This window comes from Marmota monax, unplaced genomic scaffold, assembly GCF_021218885.2.
Source record: "Marmota monax isolate L192 unplaced genomic scaffold, Marmota_monax_Labrador192_F-V1.1 WCK01_AAM20220418_F8-fsc00011, whole genome shotgun sequence".
Taxonomy (NCBI): Eukaryota; Metazoa; Chordata; class Mammalia; order Rodentia; family Sciuridae; genus Marmota; species Marmota monax.
Genome location: NW_026693082.1, coordinates 17504822 through 17532064, shown reverse-complemented (window position 1 = coordinate 17532064; position 27243 = coordinate 17504822). Strand labels below are relative to the sequence as shown.

The following is a 27243-nucleotide window of genomic DNA, read 5'->3' as shown; positions in this document are numbered from 1 at the left end:
CTGATCAGCGTGAGACAGCAAGGTCCTACTACAGGGTATGGAACTTTTGAACAAAGAGGAATGTGGGCACACACGGGAGATTCTGGAATTAATTGCCAAATGGAGAGGAAAAAGCATTGATCCAATTTAAAATTATATCATGGGATGGAAAAGGAATCTAAAGAAACAGAATTTCTAATACAGAGGTTCAAGGTGTCACAGGAAGGTAGGGAAGAAAACTGCTACCTCCATTTTCTACTAGAAACAGTTTATCCTGATTAGTCTTCCATCTACTACTGTCAGGCTGCAAAGTCAGCTACATTTGCCCTTATCAAATATTTACAATCAAAACATAACCCCAAACAAAAATAGGATACATTTTGAAAATGTAAGACGTAATAGTCAACTTCAATCCCTAAGTGATAGATTATGAAGTTTGTCCTCCATCACCTCAAAGGCCACAGCATGGATCTTCGATAAATTCCATTACAGGTATTCCGCCTTGTAAAATGATAAAATACCTATAAAAATAGGCTACTTGTGTCATTTTAACACACCAACCTTAGCTAGACATCTCAGATCCCTCTACCTCCTGTTTTGGGGAGGGTGTTGTGGGGGGGGGGTACTAGGGAGGAGCCCAGGGGTGTTTTACCACTGATCTACATCCCCAGACCTTTTATTTTTGAAACAGTACTTCACTAAGTTACTGATACTAGCCTCAAACTTGAGATACTTTTGCTTCGGTCTCCCGAGTCACTGAGCCAAAAGGCATGAGTCACCATACCCAATATCCTCTCTACCTTTTATTTTCTATAAATTTGTAAAACCAACCTTCTTCTTACTGCATCCTTTAGGAGATACTGTTTCCTGGGGTTCAACAAACATTTACCATCCAATGGCTAATACATGCCAGGCAATACAGTAAGGTACAGCTCCTGCTCATGAAGAGCTTACAATCTGATGCTCTGCTTCTCAATCTCAAGAAAATGCACATTTATATACACAAAATTTAAGACTCACCAAAGCCCACTAATTCAGACTGTAGAGATCTGAGAATCCCAGATTAGGAACTCAATCCAGTGCAAATACAAACAGAAAGGAGTCCACAGCAAGTTCTTAACACATGAATACTTGTGAGTAATAATCAGACAAGGACAGAATTCTGGAGCACACATAGATAAAAATTATATGGCATCCTGGGCTTCTGAAAGGGTACAGTTGGGGAGACAGCTGTGGGTCTTGACAGACAGACACGTGGACACTGAGAAAGACTAGAAGCTAAAGCTCGCTGCCTGTCAGTCCAGTTGGGTGCAGCACTTTATGTTCCAACCTGCTGCATAGCTGCTGGGACCTCAGTCAGTTAGGTTCTGATCTTAGTTAAGAATGAAAGTAGAGGAACAACCAATTTTGAAACAATGAACAGAAAATAAAGGAGAAAGACCAGATTTCATTTGGATCAGTTGGTTAACGGAATCCCTAAACAGGCGAAGTTACTCATTTGTTCCTTGGGCCACGTGAGAGAAGGGGGGTAAAGGAGCACAGGGAGCTACAGGTGATTCTGGTTTGCTGTTCACTGTTTTGTTACCTCTGCATCATATCTGACTGCAGCAGAGAATAGTGTAAAGGCATTCTCCACAGTGATTCCTCGCTTGATAATGTGCTGGCAAAGTTTTTTCAGTCTGTTTTCACAGTAAGATGTTGCCAAATCCAAAAGACCTAGAAGTAAAAAGTATAAGAGGTTTAATCTAGTTTATAATAAATTTCCCTAATTTATAAACATATGCATTTAAACATTTTAGTAAACAGTTATGTGGGTAAGTCACAAGTTTCTTAGCAAATATTCTTTTTCTTTTTAAGAATTTAATCTTTATTTTTTTAGTTGTTTTTTAATGTGGTGCTGAGGATTGAACCCAGTGCCTCACCTATGCTCTACCACTGAGCCACAGCCCCAGCCCTCTTAGCAAATATTCTGAATTTGAGTATGTAAATTGTCTTACTCCCAAACTCTCCCACCTCTAAACATACCTCTCCTATACTCATTTTACATTTTCTTCTATAGTACAAAGGAAGAGGGGAAATGGAATCTCCCTTATTTTTTTTCCAAAATGCAAAGTTAATTAGTAACTTATACTTTATATAAGTCCAGTTATAAACTGTCCATAATTATTAACTATGATAACTATCCAGAACTGTTTTTAAAAACATTTACTTCAAACTTCTTTTAATAATGACATAAAAGCCCATACACCTGGAACTTTTTATATTTCACTAGTCTAAGGCACGAAGAGACATGTTCCTGACCACACGGGCTAAGGTACCTATGGCGTCTTCGGGCGGCAGATCCACCGTGTCTGTGTAGAGGTACTGGAGAAAGGCACGATACACGGGGTAAGAAAACTGGTCTATTTCTATCACCTCCTTCATGTCCTCATTCCAGTATGAGTGGAACATGGATCGAAAGTGCTCACACCTAAAACACATTAGCAAAAATTACCTGAGGAAGGTGATGAAGTCAGACAAACTGGTAGTAGAGCACTACTGTTTCAACCTAACAACCCCTTTCTGATCAAGTTTTTTGGCTCATTTGCTATTTTTAAAAAACAGAGTATACAGAAGTGCATTTTATTTTTTTTTTATTTTTTATTGTTGGCTGTTCAAAACATTACATAGTTCTTGATATATCATATTTCACAATTTGATTCAAGTGGGTTATGAGCTCCCATTTTTACCCCATATACAGATTGCAGAATCACATCAGTTACACATCCATTGATTTACATATTGCCATACTAGTGTCTGTTGTGTTCTGCTGCCTTTCCTATCCTCTACTATCCCCCCTCCAGAAGTGCATTTTAAATAATGAAAATAAATAAATAAATAAATAAATAATTCAGAAATGAGAGTTCAAAACTTTTGGCTACATATTAACAACACTGAAATGATTAATTTTTAATTTTATGTAATTAATTGACTCTTAAAAGGAGTTTAAATGTTAACTGATTTGTATTAAGCTGCTTACTGATCCATTATCTGACAGGATAGTTGGTTTTTTTTTCCTTTCCGACTTCTCTCCAAACAACCATCACTCTCTATTTGTTTCTCTGAGTGGCCTGCTCACTCTCTTTCCTTCCCTCCCAGGCCTGCCGTAAATGTATCTATAAAACACATTCACTAGCACAGTCACATATTTCAAGAAAACCCAAGCAGGTCTTTTTGATTTGTATTTACAGATCCACCTGCATGAGTAACTGCTTTCTTTCTTTCTTTTTTTTTTTTTTTTTAAAGAGAGAGAGAGAGAGAATTTTTAAATATTTTTTAGTTTTCGGCGGACACAACATCTTTGTATGTGGTGCTCAGGATGGAACCCGGGCCGCACGCATGCCAGGTGAGTGCGCTACCGCTTGAGCCACATCCCCAGCCCCAGTAACTGATTTCTTGATACTGGATTTTCTTACAGTATAACATGCTTTCATTTTTTGTAAATCATTTAAAGTGATATGGTACAAAGGGCAAACAATACTTTCAAAACCCATTCAAAATACTTAAAAAAAAAATGGCTCAGTTACATAATTACTCCATCTGAAAAGTTAAAAAGAAAGAGTTGTCTAAGTGGGTGTAATGTACAGGTCATAAAACTGCAATGAAAGGACACGGGGGTCACTGGCAGAGACAAAAGTCCAGTTCATCTTTTCAGCCAATACCATGGTTCAGCTATGTTGGCCTTAGTAATGAATGGTATATAGCTTCTCAATTCCCCTAAAGTGCATTACTTTGCAAATAGGTTTTTAACTAAATTTCCAAAAAGATGTGTAAATAGCCTGTTAGTGTTCTGATTTTACATACCTTTTCTCTGTAATGGTAGCGTCAGAAGCAATAGCCCAGATGTTAATAAATGCATAGTTCCCTCATATTTATACAAGGAACTCATGCCCTTTACTACATCTAAAGAACTTTTTCTTTAACTTTTCTCCTAACTATGGGAGTTTTCTAACTGGGAAAAATGAACTTTTAATAGCAAATATGTAATGTGTAAACAAATTTTCCAATGTAAACAAATACTCAAGACTTTGTTGTTGTTTTGTGGCACTGGGGATCAAGCCTAGGGCCTGTGCATGCTATATAAGCACTCTATCCCACTGAACTACATCCCCAGCCCAAGATCCTTAAAAAAAAAAAAAAAAAAAAAAAGACAAATACTTAACACTCCCCCAATACACTTTTCCTATAAGTTGTAGGAGCATACATGAAACTTTTTGATAATAAATGGATTTGATAAGCATCTGCAAAAATATTCAGCTGTGACATTTCTTTCTATTGCCAAGACTACTTCCTTGTAGTATCCGTTTTGTGGAATAATAAATGAAAATGCAAAAAGAAAACAAAGTTATTGATGTCTCTAAGTTCATTGAAAAATACCTGATTTTCAAAACAGCTTTATGGACATGAATATATTTTCCATCAATTCGAAACTTGAGATCAGCAGTTTCTGGACTATCAAATTCTTTCTTCAGTGACTCTGCAACTGTTAAAAAGTCTTCATGCTCTGAAGGCAACAAACACACTATTAATACAGAAAGCTCAGGAGACAGAGTTAAGATCTGAAAGACTTCCAAAAGATCATCAGCAGCAGCAGCATGGTGGCTAAATCCATTCAATTTTTGTTCAAGAGAGTTATTTGACAAATCTATTTCACAATATTAAAATAAGTATCCTACATCTACAAACTACCATAACAATAAGTATTTGGATAAGCCAAATACCAGTCTTACATGCTTAGTCATGAGAAATGGGAGTTAAAAAAAGATCCAGTTACAGGGTTCAAAAGGCTATAGTAACTCCCTCACAATTGAGGAGGTTCTTTTCTAGGACTATGAATATGTCAATTTTCTTTGAGTGAAAGACTAAGAACATCTCTGCTCTTCTTTGAAGTGGCAATATTCAAATCAAGGAGGCCTGAAACAAATTTACCAAGTGGTCATGCTAAGCAGTTAGGTTCTTAAGCAGAGACATGGCTTTTCCTAATCATCTAAAATCTAAGCATTCCTCTTAACCCTAAAAATCAATGTATAAGCAATCCTCACAACCTAGAAACTAAGCAGATGCACTTAGTAACACGGGTGCAGTTTTACAAGAGCAAGCGACATCACTCAACAAGAACTGCTGTGATGAGGCCAAATAAGCAGAACTGCACTATCCTGAAGGAAAGTAAGGCTCCTGAGTGAACTCATGAAACACGTTCTTCACATGTACAAAGGAAGGAAAAAAGAAAGAAGGCAGACAACAGAAATAAACTCCAGAGGTCCTCACCGAGCATTGAAAAAAGCTGCTATGGACACTGGAGAAAGGTTTCAACTGCCCACAAGCTGAGAACAGTGGCTTAACCAAAGAGCTCAGCTAAAACCCAGGCTTAACTTCATAAATGAGGACGGAAATATGGTTTGCCCTAGCCCTCTAACATTGACCTGCAGCTCTGCCTCAACCCCACAATGCAGAGCCCTCCTGGCTGAGGACGAAAAGTGGAAACTTTCTCAAAAGCCAGTCTTTCCCTGATCCTGAGCCTGGATCACTATAGGACCAAAGACAGGAAATGACTATGACGGGCAGAGTGGAGAGGTGGAGATGGCTACGTCACCATCCTAAGCAGAAGCTCTAGTGAGTGCTGCCGCCTCTGCATCTGTCACAGAGTGGAAATGACTCTACCCCTTCTTTGTTTCCAGTGACAAGTATAGCACCTTTCAGAGAAGAATTATTCCCCAGAGATGTGAATTCACCATCTGACCTTCTTCCTAACACTCAGGAGATCGAAACCTAGAAGGAAAAAAACACTTCTGACTTAGTGGCTGGAAGGGAAAGAAGTCATCTAGGACTGAAATAATCAGCAACCACATTTTTTCCAAATCTAACACTGAAAATGTCACAACACTGTTCTGAAAAGGATGTCTAGGCCATCTTAAGATGCAAGAACCAGAGGAAGCCTTTTATAAACAGGTCCAGTGAGCAGTGTATAGAAATCACAGGACATGTTATACAGCTGCGCTTAGGCTACACATACTACCTGTGTATGATAAGAGCCAAACAGTCCCATTCAGCAAACTAATTTTTTCTAATCATGTGTCGAGATACACACACACACACACACACACACACACAGAGAGAGAGGAGAGAGAGGGAGGGAGAGGAGAGAGAAGGAGGGAGGGAGAGAGAGAGAGAGAGAGAGGGAGAGAGGGAGGGAGGGAGGGAGGGAGGGAGGGAGGGAGAGAGAGAGAGCACTAAAGACATTGACAAAATGAATTTAAAGGAAATGTTCAGTTTATTTCACATTAAGTTAAGCTGCAGCTTAATTTGTCCTAAATGTGCTCTTGCCCTCATGACAATGGGGGTGAGGTGAGAGTGGTGCTCATTGAGTGCAAGATTTTCTTTTGGAATGATAAAAACATTTCAGAACTTGATGGAAATGATAAATAAACACTATGAATATACTAAATTCAACTGGATTGTATACTTTAAAAAATGGTTAACTTTATGTTATATAAGATTTTTGGTTTGTTTTTTGTTTCGTTTTGCTTTTTTCCTTTCTTTCTTTCAGACAATCTTGCTATATTTCCCAGGATGGCCTTGAACTCCCCATCTTCTCACCTCAGTCCAGAGCTGCCGGGATTACAGGTATGTGCCACCGTGTCCAGTTTATGTTATGTAAATTTGATCTCAATTAAAAGGAAGCACTTAGGGAGGGAAAAAAGAATCTATGGGAATATTTAATGACATCCTTAAATGTGGTTATCACTGGGGAAAAACATTAAAGCAAATGCAAAACAAAACATTCTAGAACCTAAAAGAGCCCACAACTAGCACACATGCAGGAACTGCTATGTGGTCAGTGGACAGTACCATTCTTCCTTGGTGGAAGGAGCCCTGAGCCTTCTTACCTACAGACAGAAGGCGCCAAGAAACAGCAGGAGTGGCAAAGCACGCAAACACGTCGTCGGTGCAGGAGAAGTGGGTGAGGTGAGGCAGGATCACTGACTGGCCCCGGCACTGGCCCCACATGTACACGTGCCCTCCCTGGGTCTTGGCGGCAGATGTGTGGGTGGAGTGACAGGCTGCAATCTCCACTACTCTGAAAAGTTTAAGAATAATACATGTCACTTCCTTACCACAGAAGCCCTCAGCACACCCGACACACAAAATTAAAAAGTTTATGCTTGGAACACCTCAAAAAACAGCCCAAGACCCAGAAATGCGAGCAGCCATATCACATCGACAAAACCAAAAGAGCCCTGTGTCTCTCCTTTCCTGATGGCTTCGGATAAACTAGGATCCCGAGTTAGGATAAATAATATGTACGGTTAAGGAAAACTTAGAAAAGCAGATTAGAAACCGAAGAAAAAGGAAGGAAAGTAGACACTGAAAAATGTCCTGACTATTCTGGGGAATTTAAGTGTAGTAAAAACAAACATCTTCAATAAACCATTTCCTTATGGCTTTCTCTCCCACTTCTACCAGAGCTCAGAACACTCATCAGGCTCATAAACACTGGGCAAAGGGTCATGGACTCTGAACATTCCCATCCGAAGGGACTAAGGCTTCGCCCTGCATTTCACAACACACTTCCTAGGCAGGGTCCCAGAACCACAAGTCAACACTCCGGAATGAGTGGATGAGACCTCACAACCTGGTTCACTAAGCATCTATTCCAGTAAGACACATTAACTCAAATTAATATTTAAATAGATAATGTCTTTTTAAGAGACTTTATTTATTTATAAGTGCATTTAGTTGGCAAACAGGGAAAGTTTGTACAATTTGAATTTCAACATAATCACAGATCCCATTTTACTTCCCCACTTAAGGGGTAACACCAAATCTGTCAGAATTATGCCAAGATGCATTCATATTAATCACAGGTGGTTATTTCAGAAAGCTGCATGAGAATCATACTAACTCCATGTTCATTCTGGCTGGAACTCAAAACCATTTTATTCCAAATGAGAATGTTAATAAAATGGAAGAGTCATAAAGCCAAACACCACAGCTCTGCCTCTCACAGTACCAAGACCACAAACACACACACACACACACACACACATACACAGTCCCAAGACACAGCTCAGCCAAGTTACCTTTCTTTTTCCACCATGATGTGTGCTGGGCTTAACAGGTTATTTTTATTGCCAGTTCCCAGCTGCCCATACGTGTTAGCTCCCCAGGCATAGAGCAAGCCCTCATCTGTTAGTGCTAGAGTATGTGCATAGCCGCAGACAATCTGCAAGTAAACATAAATCGTTACCATTAGGAGGACAACAGGAAGGGCAGGGAAAGCATCTCAGAGATTACAGCCAGCTTCTGTAGAACGCCAATTCACCGTCAGGTGTGGACTGACATTTGCTAGAACATTAAAAAGCATTAGGAAAGCCTAAATCTTAGAGTACTGGATTTTACCACCAGTTTGTCACTTGATATGCCAGCACCATGTGCCTCCTCCTCGTGGGAATTTAGGGAAGATGTAATATTAAATAGGGAAGGTGAGGGAACTGGAAATTTCCAGGTGGGGGGAGGGGTAAACCTCCCCCCTACCCACCCCCCCACCCCCCGCCTGGAAAAAAAGGAGTAAACCTCCGATATTTTTCCAAGTCAGAACAGGAAAGTTGGATGGACACCAGCTGACAAGAGGCTCCCAAACGTACCTGGTTCACACACACACTGTGCAAAGCTGCCACTCTCACGGGGCTCAGCTGATTACCATTGTTTCCCAAGCCCAGCTGACCATTGCCATTGTAACCCCAGCCATACACCTAAGAGCAGAGAGAAAAAAGAGAGAATGGGGCTTTGGATCCATCTAAATCCAGTCCATCTAAACAAATCAGTACTCTAACACCCATGTTCTACTTTAGGTGATCCTGTAACTAATCTCCAAACAGAAGATATTTTGGGGGTGAAGAATGGCGGAATTTGGTATCAGTTCTCACTCCATGACTTACTAGATTTGAGAAGCCTTGGAGAAGTCATTTGGTTCCTGTCTTATAGATGAAGAAGCTGAGGATCATTAACAATTATGAGGCACTTATGTATGTCAGGACACTGTGAAAAGTACTAGGAATCCAAGTCTTTGGTAATGGTTTAACATGGGAGGTGGACAGAGGCAAATTTTCTGTAGACAGTAAGAGCTGAAACAGAGATAATCGAGGCACCACAGGATAATGAGGAGCTTGCAAGGGCTTAGCCCTAGAACGTTTGGGGAATACTTCAGAAAGCAGAGACCTGAGCAGAGCTGAAGGATGAACGGGCAAAAGCAATCCAGGCAGAAGGCATGGACGTGTGTCAGGGACAGAGACAGAAGACAAGCTGGTAGGCCTGGCTGGACACACCTCAGGCAGTGACAAAAGACTAGAAGGAAAACGCCAGGTGAAAGTGGCAAAGGACATATCTGAGATGCCTGTTATCCCAGCAGCTCGGGAGGCTGAGGCGAGAAGATTGCAAGTTCAGAGCCAGCCTGAGCAAAAGCAAGGTGCTAGGCACTCAGTGAGACCCTGTCTCTAAATAAAATACAAAATAGGGCTGGGAATGTGGCTCAGTATTTGAGTACCCCCGAGTTCAATCCCTGGTACCTGCCCACCTCAAATTAAATAAACTAGATAAGAACTCAGTAAATTCTAAAGCACTCTATGGCCCCACTGCATGATGCTATAAAATCTGTGTCTACAGAAGTATCTCTGCATAATTTTCATGCACTGAGAAATCAATAAGTGGCAAGATAAAGTAGAAGCTGCAATCAAAAATAATTTCTTAGACATAACTATCAGCTCAAAGGTGAGGGTAGCTGAAGTAGCCAACAACAATTAGGACAAAAAATTCCGCCCTAGCAAGTTGCTTCCTTTTATGATCAAACATTCAAGAAGCAGTAAGTAGCTCTACAAAGACTTTATCAGCTGACTAAAGAAAGCACAGCTGACTTTCACTAGGAAAGAAAGGTGATACCAAATTCTTTAAGCACAAATACTTATAAGCATTAGGCAATAAACAAAATTTAGCCATACCAGAATCTTTACTTGCAGGTAAATTTTGGGATTTAAAGAAATCGCTCTGAGGAGCAAACATCCTCTGGCCAGTCCTCATGATCAGTTAGAAGTCAATGGAGCTGACAACACAAAGCCCTCTTCCCTCCAATGCTCATTGCCCCCAATGACAATTCCTAAAAGGGGATGGACTAGGAAGGGAGTGAAGGCTCACCTCACCATTGTCCAGCACAGCCATGGAAGAGGTCTGACCACAGGCAATGCCAACTACCCTCTTGATATGTAAACAGTTGGTAACCTTTCGAGGAGTTGGTTGGTTTGTTGTAGATCCTGATCCCACCTGGCCACAGTTGTTATAGCCCCAAGCAAATACCTACAAGAGAAGGGAAAAGGAAAAAAAAACGAGTGCTTAGAGTGTGGTACAGTGAACAAGACAGTAACTTTAAGACAAGCATGGATCCAGGGATGAATAAGAGGTATAACACCTACTACAGGCTGGGGAAGTTATTTTCTCCAGAATCATTACAAATACACCAAAAAACAAAACATATCTTAAGGAATAAGGTCATTTAAAAAAAAAAAAAAAAGTCCAGAACACCATTATACATATCTGATTTGTGGTCTTTTTTTTTTTTTAAGTATTTTTTTTTTTTTAGTTATAGGTAGACACAATATCTTTATTTTATTTTTATGTGGGGCTGAGGATCGAACCCAATGCCTCACACATTCGAGGTGAGCACTCTTCCTCTGAGCCACAATCCCAGCCCCCTGATTTGTGGTCTTGGCAAACAGTATGACACTCAACCCTTAAGACTGAATTCTAGGGATGGGGCTGTAGCTCAATGATAGAACGGTGGTATAGCCATGTGTATGTGCAAAGCACCACACACACACACAAGATTAATTTCTTCTACCAAAAGGGAGTCCTCTGACTATATGACACAGGTTATGCTGGAGAAGAGTATTCCCCCAATCATTTTAGCTACAAGCTATGCCAAGTACAAACATGGTCTTTTTTTAAATAGAAAAATTTCACAATAGAAAAGCAGATATATCCAACAACAGATGAACATAAAAAACAAAACATGATATATATTCAATGGAATATTATTCAGCCTTTAAAAATTCTGTCAACTTGAAATCACCATGCTCAATGAAATAAGCGAGTCAATAAAATGACAATACTGTATGATTTCACTTCTATGAGGCACCACGAGTTGTCAAAGTTATAAAAACAAAAAGTACAATGCAGTAGCCAAGAGCTGGGAGAGCGAGGATGGAGAGTGAATGTTTATCAGATACAGTGTCTTTTATAAGATAAAGAGTCTGGGTGTAGGAAAAACTAAGCATAGAGGAAAAACAAATCATGTTAAACAACTTACATAATCAAATATGGCTGGCAATACAAACCATATCTCAATAGTAACCCTAAATGTTAATGGCTTAAATGCACCAATCAAAAGACATAGGCTAGTAGAATGGATTAAAAAAAAAGATCCAACAATATGCTGCCTACAGGAGACTCATCTGATAGGAAAAGACATACACAGACTGAAGGTGAAAGGTTGGGAAAAATCATATCACGCATACGGACCACGGAAGCAGGCAGGGGTGTCCATACTTGTATCAAATAAAATAGACTTCAAGCCAAAGTTAATCAAAAGGGATAAACAAGGACACTACATACTGCTCAAGGGAACCATACACCAACAAGACTTGACGATCATTTATATATATGCCCCAAACAATGGTGCAGCTACGTTCATCAAACAAACTCTTCTCAAGTTCAAGAGTCAAATAGACCACAACACAATAATCATGGGAGATTTTAACACACCTCTCTCACCACTGGACAGATCTTCTAAACAAAAGTTGAATAAAGAAACCATAGAGCTCAATAATACAATTAATAATTTAGACTTAATTGATATATACAGAATATACCACCCAACATCAAGCGGATACACTTTCTTCTCAGCAGCACATGGATCCTTCTCAAAAATAGACCATATATTATGTCACAGGGCAAATCTTAGCAACTACAAAGGAGTTGAGATACTACCATGCATTTTATCTGATCATAATGGAATGAAATTGGAAATCAATAATAAAATGAGAAAGGAAAAAATCCTACATCACATGGAGATTAAACAATATGCTACTGAATGAACAAAGGGTTACAGAAGACATAAAGGAGGAGATAAAAAATTCTTAGAGGTAAATGAAAACTCAGACACAACATATCGAAATCTCTGGGACACTATGAAAGCAGTACTAAGAGGAAAATTCATTTCATGGAGTTCATTCCTTAAAAGAAGGAAAAGCCAACAAATAATGACCTCACACTACACCTCGAAGCCTTAGTAAAAGAAGAACAAATCAGCAGCAAATACAGTAGAAGGCAAGAAATAATTAAAATTAGAGGTGAAATCAATGAAATCGAAACAAAAGAAACAATTGAAAAAACTAAAAGTTGGTTCTTTGAAAAAATAAATAAGATTGATAGACCACTAGCCACGCTAACAAAAAGAAGAGAGAGAACCCAAATTACTAGCTTACGGGATGAAAAAGGCAACATCACAACAGACAATTCAGAAATACAGAAGATAATTAGAAATTATTTTGAAACCCTATACCCTAATAAAATAGAAGATAGTGAAGGCATAGATAAATTCCTTAAGACATATGAACTACCCAGATTGAGTCAGGAAGATATAAACAACCTAAATAGACCAATATCAAATGAGGAAATAGAAGAAGCCATCAAAAGACTACCAACCAAGAAAAGCCCAGGACCGGATGGATATACAGCAGAGTTTTACAAGAACTTTAAAGAAGAACTAATACCAATACTCCACAATCTATTTCAGGAGATAGAAAAAGAGGGAGAACTTCCAAATTCATTCTATGAGGCCAATATCACCCTGATTCCCAAACCAGATAAAGACACCTCAAAGAAAGAAAACTACAGACCAATATCCCTAATGAATTTAGATGCAAAAATCCTCAATAAAATTCTGGCAAATCGGATACAAAAATATATCAAAAAGATCATGCACCATGATCAAGTAGGATTCATCCCTGGGATGCAAGGCTGGTTCAATATACGGAAATCAATAAACGTTATTCACCACATCAATAGACTTAAAGATAAGAACCATATGATCATCTCGATAGACGCAGAAAAAGCATTCGACAAAGTACAGCATCCCTTTATGTTCAAAACACTAGATAAACTAGGGATAACAGGAACTTACCTCAACATTGTAAAAGCTATATATGCTAAGCCTCAGGCTAGCATCATTCTAAATGGAGAAAAACTGAAGGCATTCCCTCTAAAATCTGGAACAAGACAGGGATGCCCTCTCTCACCACTTCTATTCAATATAGTTCTCGAAATACTGGCCAGAGCAATTAGACAGATAAAAGAAATTAAAGGCATTAAGATAGGAAAAGAAGAACTTAAATTATCACTATTTGCGGATGATATGATCCTATACCTAGAAGACACAAAAAGGTCTACAAAGAAACTACTAGAGCTAATAAATGAATTCAGCAAAGTGGCAGGATATAAAATCAACCCGCATAAATCAAAGGCATTCCTGTATATCAGCGACAAATCTTCTGAACTGGAAATGAGGATAACCACCCCATTCACAATATCCAAAAAAAAAAATAAAATACTTGGGAATCAACCTAACAAAAGAGGTGAAAGATTTATACAATGAAAACTACAGAACCCTAAAGAGAGAAATAGAAGAAGATCTTAGAAGATGGAAAAATATACCCTGTTCATGGATAGGCAGAACTAACATCATCAAAATGGCGATATTACCAAAAGTTCTCTATAGGTTCAATGCAATGCCAATCAAAATCCCAATGGCATTTCTTGTAGAAATAGAGAAAGCAATCATGAAATTCATATGGAAGAATAAAAGACCTAGAATAGCAAGAGCAATTCTAAGCAGGAAGTGTGATTCAGGAGGTATAGCGATACCAGATTTCAAACTGTACTACAAAGCAATAGTAACAAAAACAGCGTGGTACTGGTACCAAAACAGGCGGGTGGACCAATGGTATAGAATAGAGGACACAGAAACCAATCCACAAAATTACAACTATCTTATATTAGATAAAGGGGCTAAAAGCATGCAATGGAGGAAGGATAGCATCTTCAACAAATGGTGCTGGGAAAACTGGAAATCCATATGCAACAAAATGAAACTGAATCCCTTTCTCTCACCATGCACAAAAGTTAACTCAAAATGGATCAAGGAGCTTGATATCAAATCAGAGACTCTGCGTCAGATAGAAGAAAAAGTTGGCTCCGATCTACATATTGTGGGGTCGGGCTCCAAATTCCTTAATAGGACACCCGTAGCACAAGAGTTAAAAACAAGAATCAACAAATGGGACTTACTCAAACTAAAAAGTTTTTTCTCAGCAAGAGAAACAATAAGAGAGGTAAATAGGGAACCTACATCCTGGGAACAAATCTTTACTCCTCACACTTCAGATAGAGCCCTAATATCCAGAGTATACAAAGAACTCAAAAAATTAAGCAATAAGAAAACAAATAACCCAATCAACAAATGGGCCAAGGACCTGAACAGACACTTCTCAGAGGAGGATATACAATCAATCAACAAGTACATGAAAAAATGCTCACCATCTCTAGCAGTCAGAGAAATGCAAATCAAAACCACCCTAAGATACCATCTCACTCCAGTAAGATTGGCAGCCATTATGAAGTCAAACAACAAGTGCTGGCGAGGATGTGGGGAAAAGGGTAACTTGTACATTGCTGGTGGGACTGCAAATTGGTGCAGTCAATTTGGAAAGCAGTATGGAGATTCCTTGGAAAGCTGGGAATGGAACCACCATTTGACCCAGCTATTGCCCTTCTCGGACTATTCCCTGAAGTCCTTAAAAGAGCATACTATAGGGATACTGCTACATCGATGTTCATAGCAGCACAATTCACAATAGCTAGACTGTGGAACCAACTTAGATGCCCTTCAATAGATGAATGTATTAAAAAAATGTAGCATTTATACACAATGGAGTATTACTCAGCACTAAAAAATGACAAAATCATAGAATTTGCAGGGAAATGGATGGCATAAGAGCAGATTATGCTAAGTGAAGCTAGCCAATCCCTAAAAAACAAATGCCAAATGTCTTCTTTGATATAAGGAGAGCAACTAAAAACAGAGCAGGGAGGAAGAGCATGAGAAGAAGACTAACATTAAACAGGGATGAGAGGTGGGAGGGAAAGGGAGAGAGAAAGGAAACTGCATGGAAATGGAAGGTGACCCTCATTGTTATACAAAATTACATATAAGAGGATGTGAGGGGAAAGGGGAAAAAATATCAAGGGAGAGAAATGAATTACAGTAGAAGGGGTAGAGATAGAAGATGGGAGGGGAGGGGAGGGGAGGGGAGGGGGGATAGTAGAGGATAGGAAAGATAGCAGAATACAACAGTCACTAGTATGGCAAAATGTAAAAACGTGGATGTGTAACCAATGTGATTCTGCAATCTGTATACGGGGTAAAAATGGAAGTTCATAACCCACTTGAATCAAATGTATGAAATATGATATGTCAAGAGCTTTATAATGTTTTGAACAACCAATAAATATAAAAAAAAGAATAAAAAAATATATAATAAAGATATATTTAAAAAAGAAAAAAAAAGAGTCTGGGTGTAGATGGCGGTGACAACTGCAGTAATAATGTGAATAGATTTAATAATGTGAACTGTACTTAAAAATGGTTAAGATGGGTACTTTGGATATAGCTCAGTGGCAGAGCACTTGCCTAGCATGGGCAAAGCCCTGGGCTCAATCTCCAGCACCAACAAAAAAAGAAACTAAGGTGGTAAATTTTATGTTATGTGTATTTTACTACAATTTTTAAAAAGAATAAAAACAGCACACTTACCTCTCCATCAGCTGCCAGAGCCATGGAGTGATGTGATCCACAAGCAACTTCAACCACCTGCTTGATCAAGAGATTGGTACAGACGTGGATGGGAGCGATGCCCTGGTTGGTGGTTCCATTCCCCAGCTGGCTGTATCCATTGTGGCCCCAGGCATAGACCACTCCATCTACACACAGGGCACACACAGAGTCAGTGCTAAGAGGAAGTGGTAGCCTTGATACTTTCTTTCCCAGAGTTTGTATACCTCATTCTCTAAACCTTCTTTCTCCTACATTGCCCTCTCTTCTCTATAAAGTAGCCACTGGTGGAAGAGGAGAAAGAGGGATGAGAGAACAGGTCAGAAAGAAGCAAAAATCTTAAATGAAAGCACTTGGTACCAACATAGAAGATCAGTTTTATGGTCAGAAGCCAATCTTAATGTATACGAAAACTATAGACTTTCTAAACACTGATCCATGGCAGTAGTTTGTATGACTGGTACCAAGCAAAAGGTAGAATGACAGAAAAGTTTATCACCAACACTGACATCACTTTACCAAAAATCAAGCCTCAGGGAACCCCCTGGAGGAGGGCTGTGTCAATCACTCCCAATGAACAGAGGAAAAAGGAATGCTATTTGCTAGGGAAACAAAAATCACAAAGCTTCTCTCAAGAGTACTTTGGTGACATGAAATCTGACTGAATTTGTTTGGGAGGGGAGGCTTTATAAAGCAACCATTTTATTATGCTCATTTATTCTGTGTGTCAGGAATCTGGACAGGGGACACTGAGGTGCCAGTCTTTGCTTCATGACCTATGTGAGCTCAGGAAGACTGAAAAGCAGGATGACTCGATGCCCAGGGGCTGGCCATCACCAAAAGGCATCTTCACTCTCATTGTGGCTATCATTGGAGAGAACAATCAGTGTATTATAAAGGACACAACTCAGGAAGAGCCAAATAGAAAAGCTACACAGGGCAGAGTGGGGGAGGGGTATAGAGCTTCCACACACCCCACTCCCACCAAGCTCCCTGATGGGGTCAACAACCAGTAAGCTCCTCTGCCTGAATTTTTTTAAATGGATTTTATGCTTTTGTGATTCTGACAGAGGTAACTTTTTTGTTTTGTATTATCATTTCATGCATTTCTTCCCACAGTCTGCCTGAGTATCAAGAGCAGGTCTTCCCAAATTTGGTGTTCTTCTCTAGTGTTTTCCCATGGTAATAAAACATCCTGACTTATGCAGGACAACTAGACCTGATGACATTCAAAGACAACAACTGAAATCAAAAGTCCTGGTTAGACTGCTGGCTGGCTGACAGTCCGGAGCAAGCAGGGGAGGGTAGTGACATCCAAACAGGCCTCTGGTTGTCTTGTCTTGAATAGCAGCCCACACAAACTTAGAGTACTCTGGCAGCTATAAGGCCGACCTAGAGAACCTCTGACATGCTTCTCAGGAGGCGCTCCTTCCCACAGAAATAACGAAAGAACCAAAAATGGGGCATTTCATCCTAAGTATGCAACTCACGATTGAAGGTTTAAGAAAGAGTTAAAAACTGATCCACAACACTATGGTGAGATTATAGCAGGTTAAAAAAAAAAAAAAAAAAAGCCTAGGAGGGCTTTAAGTCCTGAAAGAGAAATACACTCCTTATTCTCAGGAAACAGTATCATAAAGATGACAGTTTTCCTATATAAATTGTAAAATAAAAACAATAGCAATAAAATCCCTCAAGTTACCTTCTGGAACTAGACAAACCATATTAAAAAAAAGAAAATGGTAACTCTGCCAATTATTAAGAACCATAAAATATTTATAAACTAATATTAGGACATGAACAGACTGATCAATGTGATAGAATTGAGAGTCTAGAAATGAACCAACTACATATGAAAATAAAAGCAACATCAATTGGAGAAACAAACTGGGTTGAGACAGCTGCATGATCATTTTGAAAAATTACATTCATTCCTCATACTATACATCATGGTAACTTCTGATTGAAATGAATTTGAAATATAAAAACCATATAGGAAGCAGAGGGGAAAAGTTAGTTAATTCCTCCCTAACCCAGGAGTAGAGAAAATTTTCATAACTCAAGAATCCAGAAGCAACAGAAAAAGCACTAATTTTGAATCTAGTTACATTTAAAAAACACACACAATTTTTATGTGGAAAATGACGAAAAACCATGAGCAAAGAAAAAAATCAAATACTGGGAAGAAATATCTGCAATATATACCACTGAGTATATAAAATCCCATAACTCCTAAAAATACAAAAGAAAAAGACCAAAACCCATGGAAATATGAATTGACAGTTCAGTGAAAGAAATTCAGTGACTCTTAACCATATGAAAAAATAGATAACATCTTTATACAAGGGCCTAGCTCCCACTCACTAAGGCAGATCTAGCTACTACCATTGCCAAATCTCCACTATGCCATTAACAGAGACCTGTGCTGACCCCCCCAACTCAGCACCTCTCTCAAGGACACCAGCCAGCCAGCTGATGGCAGGACGTTTACAACAGACCTGGAATGGGCTATCAACAGAAACATATAGCCCAGGTATTGGTTTCTGGCCCACAGGGCCTCAGCCAGAACCACTAATGGGGGTTCATGGAGTATTAAATCCACTGATATGGGACTCCCCAAAACATCTTAGACTAAGGGACCAGTTCTGCAGCAAAAGAAGTGCAGCAGTGTGTACCTGATCATACTGCAACACCCAAAAACTGCCAACCAGAGTGCATGATGGATGGATGCACTGGCCAAAGGCATAGGTGAGGCATCAGCCAGGAAATGCTACCTAGCAGGGAAGAGATGCAGCCCACCAAGGTGAAGTATCTGCTATAAATTAAGGACTGCTTTCTGGTGCTGTGTTCCTAACAGGCAGAATACATGAGTCCAGGAATCAAAAATGGATATATGAGTGTCCCTACTAACCATCACCCCTCATGACCAACTAGGGGGATTTAAGCTTGCTATCCCTGTAATTCTAAGTTCCATGGGTTTAGAAATCCTGGTTCCAGTAAGGACCATAGGGAGTCCCACTGAACTATGAGCTGTGGCTGCTGGGAATTGGCAAAAAGCAAGAACAGAGACAAGTCGGTGGTGGTGGTGGTGGTGCATGCCTGTAATCCCAGCAATTCAGGAGGCTGACACAGAAAGATCACAAGTTCAAAACCAGCCTCAGAAACTGTCTCAAAAAATAAAAAGGCTGAGGATATGGCTCAGTGGTACAGCACCCCTGGGTTCAATCCCCAGTACTAAAAAAAAAAAAAAAAAAAAAAAGGAAGAGAAGTCACAGTCCTGGCAGGAAGAGAGGCAGGACTGTTGTTATGAGGGCAGAGAGGAATATGGCTGGCATCCAGGTCACATTTGCAAGTCATATTGTATGCCTGCCTAATAATGAGAGTGAAAAGAAATGTGCAGCAGCCATGCCAGAGTTCACCATAGCCAGAGGCTCAGAACCCTCAAGGATGAGTCTGAATCACGAATCAGGTAAACTATCCAAGCCAGGTGCCAGTCATTATTGTAAAGGAGTATATGCACACTTTCTTCCCTTGATGAAGCATAGGAAAGGTGAACCCCATCGTGAGATGGCTCTTAGTCCCAAATTAGTGTGTACTGATCCTTAGTACACACTGCTGCACTTCTTTTGCTTCAGAACTGGTCCCTTAGTCTAAATGTAACACTTGAGATATTTGAAACTGTATGATCTAGATTCTGAAAGTAATTCCAACAGGAGAATTATCATGTCCTAAGGAAACAAGAAGGGCTCTTGGGCCCTTTCTAGACATACTATCTCTTAACAAACCCAGGACTAAATTTCAGGATCACTTGAGGCTTAAGAGATGAGCAAAAATGGCCCAAGGACATGATATCCTCCAAGGAGAATAGGGGGAAGGAGAGCATGGAGGGAGGCAAAGAGCACCCATGAATTTCTAACCTTTAAGGAAATTGAATTTAGTCTTCAGGGAATGGAAAATGAACTGGGGAGGAGCTAGAAACAATTTTATAAGCAAACTAATTTAATATTGTTTCAGAAGATAAAAGAAATCCTCAAGCCCAAGATCTGTATGTAAAGTATAATATCAAACAAATATTGAACTTCAAAGTAGTCATCAGGTGGAACTGGATGTTCAGTTTAACCAAAATATTCCTAAAACAATCTTCAAAAATACTGCAAAAGCCAGTGAAGTATGTAGAAATGAACACAGATTTTTATCTTACTCTTCCCCAAATCCTACTGAAATGATAGCAAAGGTGGGGGGCAGAAAGACAAATACTCAAGGAGAAGGAAAACAGTAGAAAAAAAACAGAACCTGAGAAGCAGGCCAAACCACTAACAGACATTAGCATGTTCTCACATCCCTTCTTTGGGAGGCTCCGAGAGAACTGCTTCACCAAAATAAGGACAAAATAAAACATGAAAAATAGGGACTCCAGAAAGGAAAAAGTGAAGGACTTTCAAGGATAGTGGTGAATAAATGCTCCAGGTTGGCATGTGCAGTAGGCTTAGCGAGTGACCAGTCCACAATGGAGTAAGGGACTGAGGACTCTAGAGATTACCTGATTTGCTTAGAAGCAAAATACTATTTAATGGAAGAGTTTGGGTATAGGTTAATGACAGATTATAAAAAAGTAAATGAAAAACCTTGAGGCAGTTATTAACCCTAGGAAAACAAACAGTTGTACAAAAAAGGAGAAAGCTTAACTATAAATAACACTTATACAGTCCAGCAATGTAAACATGAATACCGACTTAAATAGAACGGTGCCATCAGTATATCAAAAGGACAAAGACAGGGGAAGAGAGCTAATTCTCTCTGCCATGAAACAAAGTAAAGAGATAATATCTACAACTAAAATTTAGAAATTGAAGTGTAAGCATGTTATTTTAAAAATACGAGAGTAATTCTAGAAGATACACCTGGAAGAGTCAAAAGTGGCTCTTCCTAAAAAAGTTCAAAGGGTGAGCAGAGCTGAGGTAGGGGCACTTCATTTTCACTCAAAATCCAAACCATTAGATGGTTTAAAGTGTCAAATTATTTTTAAAACTATTTAAACTACATATATAACACATAAGAATATGGCATACAGGGGATGGGGATGTGGCTTAAGCGGTAGAGCGCTCGCCTGGCATGGGTGCGGCCCGAGTTTGATCCTCAGCACCACATACAAACAAAGATATTGTGTCCGCTGAAAACTATAAATAAATATTAAAATTCTCTCTCTCTTTAAAAAAAAAGAATATGGCATACAATATGCAGAATGTTCAATGCATACTGTGTAAAATGTATTATAAAAATTAAAATCAAATTAAATGCAAAAAGAAAAACATTCCCACAAAAAAGTAATAATTTATAGCATAAATGTAACACTTGAGATATTTGAAACTGCATAATCTAGACTCTGAAAATAATTCCAACAGGACAGTTATCATGTCTTATGGTTGTCACTTGGGGGAAAAAATAAGAATTTGAAATGTATATGTTTTCGAGGTCTGCTCAAAAAAAAAAAAAAAAAAAATGCCCTGGTGTTGATGTCTGACATCAAGGTCAAGTTAAAACTGATATGTTAGGAAAGGCTTAAATCCTTAGGTCACGCTGGATGACAGCTGAACCAGCTGGTAAAACAGTACTGCTTGAAAAAGATAGAGTAATGCCAGAAAGTGTGACTACACAGAGCAGAAGTGAGACACACTCCACATCAGTTCCACTCCTACAGCAGGATCAGCTCTGATCTGGCTCACAGCTTGAGAGCTGCTGGCAATTAGAAGGCAGGAGGCCAAGGCACATGGTGGCATCCAAGGAAGCTGGTATTCCCCAATCTAGACACAGAAAGGCAGGATGAAATCTGTCTCCCAAAGCCCACCTTAGAGGATCATCCAACAAAAAGCTGAGAATCTCTGCAGAAGTGAGAACTAATGGGCCGGGCCAGGTGCAGTGGTGCACACCTGTAATCACAGCAACTGAGAAGGCTGAGGCAGAAGGATCACAACTTCAAGGCAACTTACAACACCTCTGGGTTCAATCCCTAATGAAAGGAAAGAAGGAAGAGGGAGAGAAAAAGGAAGGAAGAAAGAAAAGAGCTGATGGGCCCGAAATACAAAAGGAAGAACTTAGGTCATATGTAACAAACTTTCAGAGTTTGTTGTGTTCCCCATAGCACAGAAAAATGTCTACTCTCCTTTACTGACTTTGGGGAAGCAGAGAAAAAAGGAAAAGAATCTTTCCAACCACATCCCCCACTCTTTCAATATGGCACCCCCATGAATGCCTGAGAATAAACTGAGATTTCTCAAAATGTAAGATCTACACAAAGAAATGAAACCCAATTATCATCTGGGTTTAAGAAAATATACCAGGAAAATGTTGCCTAGTGACTACAAAGCCAATGAAAAGTCAGGTTGCAAGGATCTCCTTTGCTATAGCTAATCTTCCACTAGTTTCTATAAATAGTCCAAGCAACATGTCCAACATGCAAGACATTGTGGCTATTTCAAAGGTGGCCTAAAATGTTTAACTTCCACCTGCTTTATATACAGTGTCTCAGAAATTTAAAAAAAAAAAATTAAAAATTCTTTAATACAGTCCTTCCTCCCCTTTGGCTCAGAATTAACTGCTTAATTTCCCACAAACTGAAAAACTAGATTTGTCCCCTCTTTACCTTCGGTGCTGAGAAGAACATGGGGGCCACTCCCATAACTAAGGCTTTTAATCTTCTTTCCACATAAAGATTCTAGCTTCTTGGGTACAAGTGTACTCTGGTTATCACCAGTCCCTAGACAGTTACTATAGTTCAGTCCAAACACAAAGACCTAGAAAACAAATAGTTTTGTCTGGGTCATCCGGCCTCAAGTTATATTAAAAGCACCTTTCTCCACCCTGAGAGTGGAGTTCAGTAGGTAAGAAGAGACTGATAAGTTTGCTAAGAAATATTCAACCTCTGCTAACATTACTTAAGTTTCACAACATTTGTCAATTCTATGGGGCAGAGGCATATTAAAACAAGAAAACAAAAGAGAAATTTTATCAAAGTCCTAGTCTTCCTGAATTTCAGATTTTCTTTATCCCATAATCTTATCTCAGTCTTCAAACCACACCCTCAGAAGCCTAGTCCCAAAACTGAACTCTAGTTCTCAGTCTTACCTCATCATTGTCAGTAACATAGAGTGCTTCATTGGCTGAAGTGCCAAAGACGCATGCTTTCCGAATAGACGCAATTTCCTGAGGGGAGAGCAGAGTGAAGATTGGCCACTTTCCTACATCCACCATGATTCTGGCTTCAAGCAACCTAAAAATAAGCTGACATCTCTGCTGGAACAAACAGAAAGGATTCCATGAAAATATTAAACAACTGCTAATTTAAAAAAAAAAAAAAAAAAAGACAAGACAGACCTGTTAATCAAAGCTAATGAAGTACCTTTGGTTAAATAGATCACTTGCTTTCCCCAGCAAGGTGTCCAATCCTTGCTCCACCTTCAAACCCAGGCCTTTTCCTGTAACAAAAGCACAACAGACTAAAACCAGGCATTTGTCTTGCCCTTTTACTAGTCAGACTTATGTGTTCCACAGGTGTCACAGAGTCAAACAAGTAATGAAGATAGGCTAACTGTACAGAACCAAGGCCTCTCTTCAGTTGAGAGATAATCAACTAAATTATACAATCAACTAGAGAATTATCTTGTCTACTAGTTTTTCACCCAGAGAATTAATGTGTGTGAGTGTAGCTGTTACAAAAATCAGAAGCAGTGCTTCTACCCCCACTCTTGTATTCCCGCTCCTAGGGTACCTGAAACACCCCACTCCTTGTAGAAAATCACTGCCATGTGAAGCCACTGTTTAATGACAGGAATATAACATCCCTCAGTGCCGGGATGGGCAACATTCTAAGGAGCATTTGCCCAAGGTTTACCAGATGAAACCATAAAAGAAAGTATTATATTCTGGTTCTAATTTCTTTGACCAAACTGTCTACATACAAACCATATGTCAACCAAGATAAGGCAATGCACCTCAATCTAGGCACTGACCACTACAGCCTTCAAGAAAATCACAATAAGCATAAATGGTACCCTAGAGGGTACAGGGAACTTCATCTACTGAAGAAATTTTATGCAAAGAATCCTTGTGAGCCTAAAGGGAATTTCTAGAAATTCCAAAAGCTGTACAAGATCCTATCATGCAAGTGAACTTCCATTTTGACTCTTACCTCTGGAAACTGAAATGGAAGAAAAACCAGAGTTTCCTAATGAGGGCAATACTCTTGAGGTTCCCTCCCACTCACCCTTGTGTGGGTGGTGCTGGGAATTGAACCCAGGGCCTTGTGCATGCGAGGCAAGCACTCTACCAACTGATCTATATCCCCAGCCCCCTACTCACCCTCTTAGAACTCTAACAGCAGTCAAGAGAGGCAGGCTCAAGATCAAGTTCTTTCTGGCTCCAGCACCTCCCTCAGCACATATAGAGTGCTTGGGAGCTCAAGCATACTTAACCAATGCCTCATTTCCCACCAGCCACAGAGATTTTTCCCATTAGCACTTGGATGATGAGGATCAGGTGTTTATCAGCCCCAAGCATCATACCACATGTTCAGAGAGGGTTAAATACCCACTATCACTACACAGCAGACTCATCAAATAATATCTGACTATTCTTACAAGTGTGCATGCATGACTATGTATACATGTGCCTGCACACATGCATGCTGTTTGTTAATAAGGACAGGCAAAGGATTTGGGGAAAGTAAAAATACATAAACATAGTAAAAAGATAAAATTTTGCTTCAAATGGTACAAAAGTATAGGAAAGTAACTCTTCTTTCCAATATTCTCTGACCTCTGCTCAGAAGCAACCACTGTCACCAATTGTTTACAATTCCTTCCAAGGATAGTGCATACTCATTCAAGCATTATATATATGCAAGTAATTTTTTGTATATGTATATTTTTAGTTGTTGATAGATCTTTATTTTATTCATTTATTTATATGCAGTGCTGTGAATTGAACCCCATGCCTCACACATGCTAGCCAAGCACTCTACCACTGAGCCACAACCCCTGCCCGCCTCCCGCCCCCACCTGTGTGTACTTTAAAAACAAAAACAAAAGGAAGTTTCCCCCCTTACTTAACAGGACATCATGGAAATCATTCCACATTAGCATGTGTAGAATTACTTCATTTCTTTCAATGGTACTATACAATTCCAGTACACAATTTAACAACTTGTTTCCTACTAAGAGGTCTTTGAGTCACTTCCAGTCTTTTTCTGGAACAATACTATAATTATTGTTTGCATATTTATTGTCTAAATGTCCTATTTTATACATAAATTTCTAAAATTCCCCCAAATTGAATTGCTAAAAAAAAAAAAGTCTAATGACTATTTTACCCTTGATGTTATTTCAGACCGTCCTCCAATGAAGGAGTACCAATATATATAAAATCATCATCAATGTAGGACAGCACCTAGTTACCCCTGATTTATAACTATTCTTTATGTTATAATTATATCAAAAGCTTTTAAAATTAAAAGAAAAAGATATCCCTCAAATGGCTTACCTTGTGTCTCTTACAAAACAAATGGGGAGTCACAAACAATATAAAGTCAGCAACAGATAAATTTCAAGAATACCCAGACGTATATTAGACTATGAACCATATTAAATTAGCCTTCAACATTTAAAAATTTTACATGATATAGAATTACCAAAAATATAAGACTCACACCACTTTTTAAATTACAATCCAAAGGGATACCATTCAAAACTATAACTTCCTGACAATGGTACAGTTATTTTGAAACCATTAATCAGATGGAACTCTGCCCTAAGGGTTTGGTAATCTGCAAGATGAAGCTAACCTTCATAATGACAGTTTATTATATGAGTTGAATTTACCCATAACTAATTACTTGAAGTTTTATTTTACAAGGTGTTTCTCCAAAGTAATTTAAGAGCCAAAAAAAAAAAAACCCAGCTCATATATCTTACGTGTGCACACTTATCCTAAAGAAAAAAAAGCATCACCAGGCTGGGGTTGTGGCACACTGGTAGACGCCTGCCTAGCATGTGTGAGGCACTAGGTTCGAATCTCAGCACCATGTATAAATAAATGAATAAAATAAAGGTTCATCAACATCTAAAAAAAAAAAAATAGTAAAAACAAAAAAAGTTACATTGTTGGCCAGGCATGGTGGCACATGACTGTAATCCCAGTAGCTCAGGAGGCTAAGGAAGGAGGATTGTGAGTTCAAAGCCAGTCTCAGCAAAAGTGAGGTGCTAAGCAACTCTGTGAGACTCTGACTCTAAATAAATACAAAACAGGGCTGGGGATGTGGCTCAGTGGCCCTAAGTTCAATCTCCCAAACCTCCCCAAAAGAGTTACATTGTTGGAAAAAAAAAAAGCATCACCAAGGCCTTGGTATAGCAGAAGGGATCAAGCACAGAGGCCTGATTTTTAGTTCACATTTACTTTTTTAAATATTTGTTCTAATTAGTTATGCATGACAATAGAATATGCATTTTGACACATCAGACATAAAGAAGTATAACTTCCCATTCATCTGGTTGTACATGATGTAGTTACACAGGTCACATTTACTTTTAACCAGTCAGTGTAACATGTACTTAAATTTTTTAAGCCTTAATTTCCCAAAAATTTCTGCTACATCTAAAAATCTGTAATTTCATATTCAAGATGTAACGAAGCAACTCTGGACAGTTTCTTAAATGCACAAGAACAAGGGCAAAAATGTTGTCCAAGCAAGTAATTTCTCCCAGCAACACAATCAGGCAAAGCAAATGAAGAGCAGGAAGAAAGTAACCATTGTCAACAATCTGCCTTTCTGCAGTTAGATTGCTTCACACACGTTATTTCATTCAACCTTCACAAAAATCTTGTAAGGAGACAATAATTCATTCTTATGGAGTAAGTATGTGGGAACTGTGGCTCAGAAGTGAAATAAATGGCCAAGGTCGTATCACAGAAGTGGCACAGTCAGGATGCACTCTCACCCCTATAATTCTTATAGGGAACATCAGCCCTAACCTCCCAATAGCTAAACTTCAACAGTACTTCCTTCTGACTCTAAATAAAGCTTCTTAGAATTTTCCAGCACATACATCAATTCAAATGAGACCCAGTGAACTACAAGATGACAGGTCTTCCCAGGGCTTGATAATCAGAAAAATGATGAGCTATAATTAGCATGTAAATCATTATTAAATAGTTACTTCTGATGTACTAAGAATTATTTTTGCTAGTCTTTTCTATATTTAATCTAGGAAATACTTTCTCAAAAATAACATATGTTC

General features: G+C 39.0%; 1 protein-coding gene across 5 annotated transcripts in view; it reads right to left on the bottom strand.

Annotated features, from left to right (window-relative positions):
• The window catches only part of Rcbtb1 (RCC1 and BTB domain containing protein 1), a 46067-nt gene that overhangs the window by 8012 nt on the left and 10812 nt on the right, over positions 1 to 27243 (bottom strand). For 2 of the 5 annotated variants that reach the window (XM_046453987.2, XM_046453986.2), the window contains exons 2-12: positions 23352 to 23427; positions 23078 to 23245; positions 22596 to 22746; positions 15938 to 16104; positions 10207 to 10365; positions 8664 to 8771; positions 8100 to 8242; positions 6906 to 7096; positions 4396 to 4522; positions 2298 to 2449; positions 1565 to 1695 (exon numbers count right to left, since the gene is read on the bottom strand). In XM_046453987.2, coding sequence (XP_046309943.1) covers positions 1565 to 1695; positions 2298 to 2449; positions 4396 to 4522; positions 6906 to 7096; positions 8100 to 8242; positions 8664 to 8771; positions 10207 to 10365; positions 15938 to 16104; positions 22596 to 22746; positions 23078 to 23203 — 1455 coding nt within the window. In that variant the 5' untranslated portion in view covers positions 23204 to 23245; positions 23352 to 23427. The remainder of the gene's footprint in view (positions 1 to 1564; positions 1696 to 2297; positions 2450 to 4395; positions 4523 to 6905; positions 7097 to 8099; positions 8243 to 8663; positions 8772 to 10206; positions 10366 to 15937; positions 16105 to 22595; positions 22747 to 23077; positions 23246 to 23351; positions 23428 to 27243) is intronic. The other 3 variants (XM_046453985.2, XM_046453984.2, XM_058582561.1) reach the window with 2 other exon arrangements.